The 2,917-nt window shown below is 44.2% G+C and overlaps 1 protein-coding gene across 1 annotated transcript; it reads right to left on the bottom strand.

Moving 5' to 3' along the window:
* Positions 1-347: 347 nt before the first annotated feature.
* Positions 348-2,917, bottom strand: LOC123073794 (chloroplastic import inner membrane translocase subunit HP30-2). The gene is made up of 6 exons (XM_044496829.1): positions 2,553-2,917; positions 2,132-2,247; positions 1,833-1,959; positions 868-1,022; positions 709-771; positions 348-614 (listed from the first exon to the last, which is right to left on the bottom strand). Exons 1-6 carry the CDS (start codon positions 2,841-2,843, stop codon positions 587-589), a joined length of 780 nt encoding a protein of 259 aa, XP_044352764.1. The 5' UTR covers positions 2,844-2,917; the 3' UTR covers positions 348-586.

Below are 2,917 nucleotides of genomic sequence, written 5' to 3'. Positions count from 1 at the left end.
AAGTGCCAAAGACCCCGGCTCCTTTCCATTACCAAAGACCCCGGCTGCTCAGAACGCTACCAACAACAACAGCTTCAGGGATGAGGGCTTTGCTGCTATTCTTGGACTTTGGCTATGAAATGTGTCATAAATCTATGAGCCTCCCACGGCGGGTCGGAGTGCACGGCGGTGACAGAGTCTGTTTGACCGCTGCTGCCGGAGCGAATGCTCACAGATTCACCTCCACAGAAATTTCATTCTTGATTGCAGGTTTTTACCAAAAAAAACTGTGATCTATTACAAAATTCAACAAATCACACATTGCTATTTGAGTTACAGAGTAGAATGACTGGGTTGGAACTCAAAGATGCAGGCAACTAATTATTACCAGAAATCAGTTATCAGCGAAAAAATTATTACCAGAAATCAAATAAGGAATTGCAAAACGCAGAGTCTAATAATAACTAGAGAAACAAAAACTACTTCCGCCTTCAGATTAAGTGGCGGTGCCCAGACAGGTTATCATCAAAACAGAGATGGACATAGCTCCGGATGATACTATCTGTATAAAACTAAAAAAGAAGCACCAGCAGATAGCGGCAAGTTTTCACTGTGCTTTCGCCAGCCAAGGATCCCTGTGAAATACAAAAAGATATAGATCAAATAGATAAATTCAAGTAAGCAAAAATAGATCTAGAACCATGAAATTCTTGTGGAATGATCCCAAACCTTTTAATTTGGTCAAGTATGATCAATCTGGGGCCAGGGGGGATCTTCACATCTTTCAAAGCACTAATAAGGCAACATGAAGTAGAGTATCATGAATACATCTTACATGCATAACTAAAAGGGTATTACCGAACACAAACTGGACCCAGATAAACTTACCTGTCAGTAAGGAGGGGCAAGGTATGATCAGTAAGGAGACCCTTCCTGAAATTCTTCTCATATTTCTCGAGGCCCAGATTTTGTAACATGCTACTTGTCCTGGCATAGTAGTTATGTTCACTCACACCCTGTGGCTTTGAGAACCTCTGCCCAATCTACATACCCATAAGCAGAATTATTTATTACATAATATGAATACCAGACCGACAATCATATATCAGCTAGTTGTGGGTTGATGACAAGGCAACCAAATACGTAGTAATTTCATCAAAGCAAAGAAGATTTGGGAAAAAAAAGGAGAAGCATCCCTTTGATTTCAACATAATGGCATCAGCATAATATGTGCATGTGTTTACACTCACAATTTAGCAAAAGTCAAGCAATTTTTTCTTAAAAAAATTCCATCCAGCTGCCATGAAACAAAAAGTTGCTCTTCCATGCCCGAGGTTCTTCTCTTCTGTTTTCTGGAGACCTAAGGCCTGCAAGGCCCCAGGCTCCAGGCTTTTCCTACTTGCTGGCCATGTTCTAGAGATAATTCAGTGAGGTTTATAATACTGAAAGGAAAAAAGGAGGCATGGAAGAGCTCAAGCAAACTCGCCATCAGAATATTTTTGATATGCCCAACATTTTCATGCAGGCAGTACCATCAAAATAAAATTAATTATGAATTTTAAAAGGTAAATGCCGGTTCATAATGCTCTGGTGAAGCACATGCTGTATCTAGTTTAAAGTTGGTCATGAGTCGTCTAATGTACAGAAGCAACTGTCATCTCCACATGCAAGGCAAAACATTATCCGTTTACTCAATTATTAATGTACCCATCCAAACCACAAAAGATCATAAGCAGGCAACAGAACAGCAAATTGACCTTTCATCGACATTGAAAATTTAGCGGCAAGATGGACTGCACATAAAAATGAATCCAAATTCTAGTAATAACCAACAAAGATGATTAGATCATTACCATGAAAAAGCCACCCTGAAATACCGCAAAACCAACACCAGATGTAATGGCATTTGCGACCGGATTAGGAGTTCCCATTCCACTCACTAGAGAGAACAGAACACCAGAACCAAAAGCGGCTGTCATGCTATAAAAAATACAAATACGATGTCTGTTATGCATAAAGTGACAAGTATCGATTTCTTAATTGGAATTAAAGAATTAACAACCAGAAACCTGAAGCTGTGCAATAAGGACCATCCTTTGGATGATTGCATCCTTGAAATCTGTCAAATAAAAATGAAATACCTAGGCCTCACCTGCCCTGGATGTCATCTACTCCGCGTATCCTTCTCATAACACATGATATGCCTGCGTTTGTACCAGACATAACTGCAAAGTTGCGCGCTTGCACCAACGGTCCAGCAGCTAAAGCCTGCGAGGCAAGAAAGCAGGCTGATGACCACCATGTGAAAGTTCAAAACTTAGGATTCGTGAGATATATCTATCAGGCCAACGTTTGCTCTGTCATCAAGGTGAAAATGCAGGCCTTAACCTATGTTGTTGACTATAGATCAGGAATCAAAAGTGACGGGTCACAAGCCAATATTACAAACAAATTATGAGAAAACATGTTCCAATTATACACATAATCGTTATCGGTTATCATGAACAATTCATCAACAGGAAATAAGATAGAATAAACAGAGGAGGATGGCGTATGTATATAGGGTTGGCAACCTGCGCCTGCTTGAAGGACGCCATGGCCTGCGGGTTGGCGTTGGGAGGGAGCGGCGGCACCCACGGCGCTCCCCCGTCGGCGGTGATGGAGCCCATGAGGCCCCCGAGCGCCCCGCCCTGGACCGCCCCCGCCGCCGTGGTCACCGCCGCCTCGACGTGGATGGGCTGCTTCGCCATCCACGCGCGGAAACCCGCCTCCAGCGCCCTTACGCGCCCGCTCCACTCCTCCAGCGGGTTGCGGCCGCCGCGCGCCTGCGCCGGCGGCGACGGCGACGGCGAGGAGGAGGCCATCGCAACCGAAATCCCCTCTGCCTCTTGCCTTCCCCTCGCGTCTCGGCGCCTTAGAAAACGGCCAGCCTATTCTT

Source organism: Triticum aestivum, chromosome 3D, assembly GCF_018294505.1.
Source record: "Triticum aestivum cultivar Chinese Spring chromosome 3D, IWGSC CS RefSeq v2.1, whole genome shotgun sequence".
NCBI classification, from domain to species: domain Eukaryota; kingdom Viridiplantae; phylum Streptophyta; class Magnoliopsida; order Poales; family Poaceae; genus Triticum; species Triticum aestivum.
This window is presented reverse-complemented; position numbering and strand designations above follow the sequence as displayed.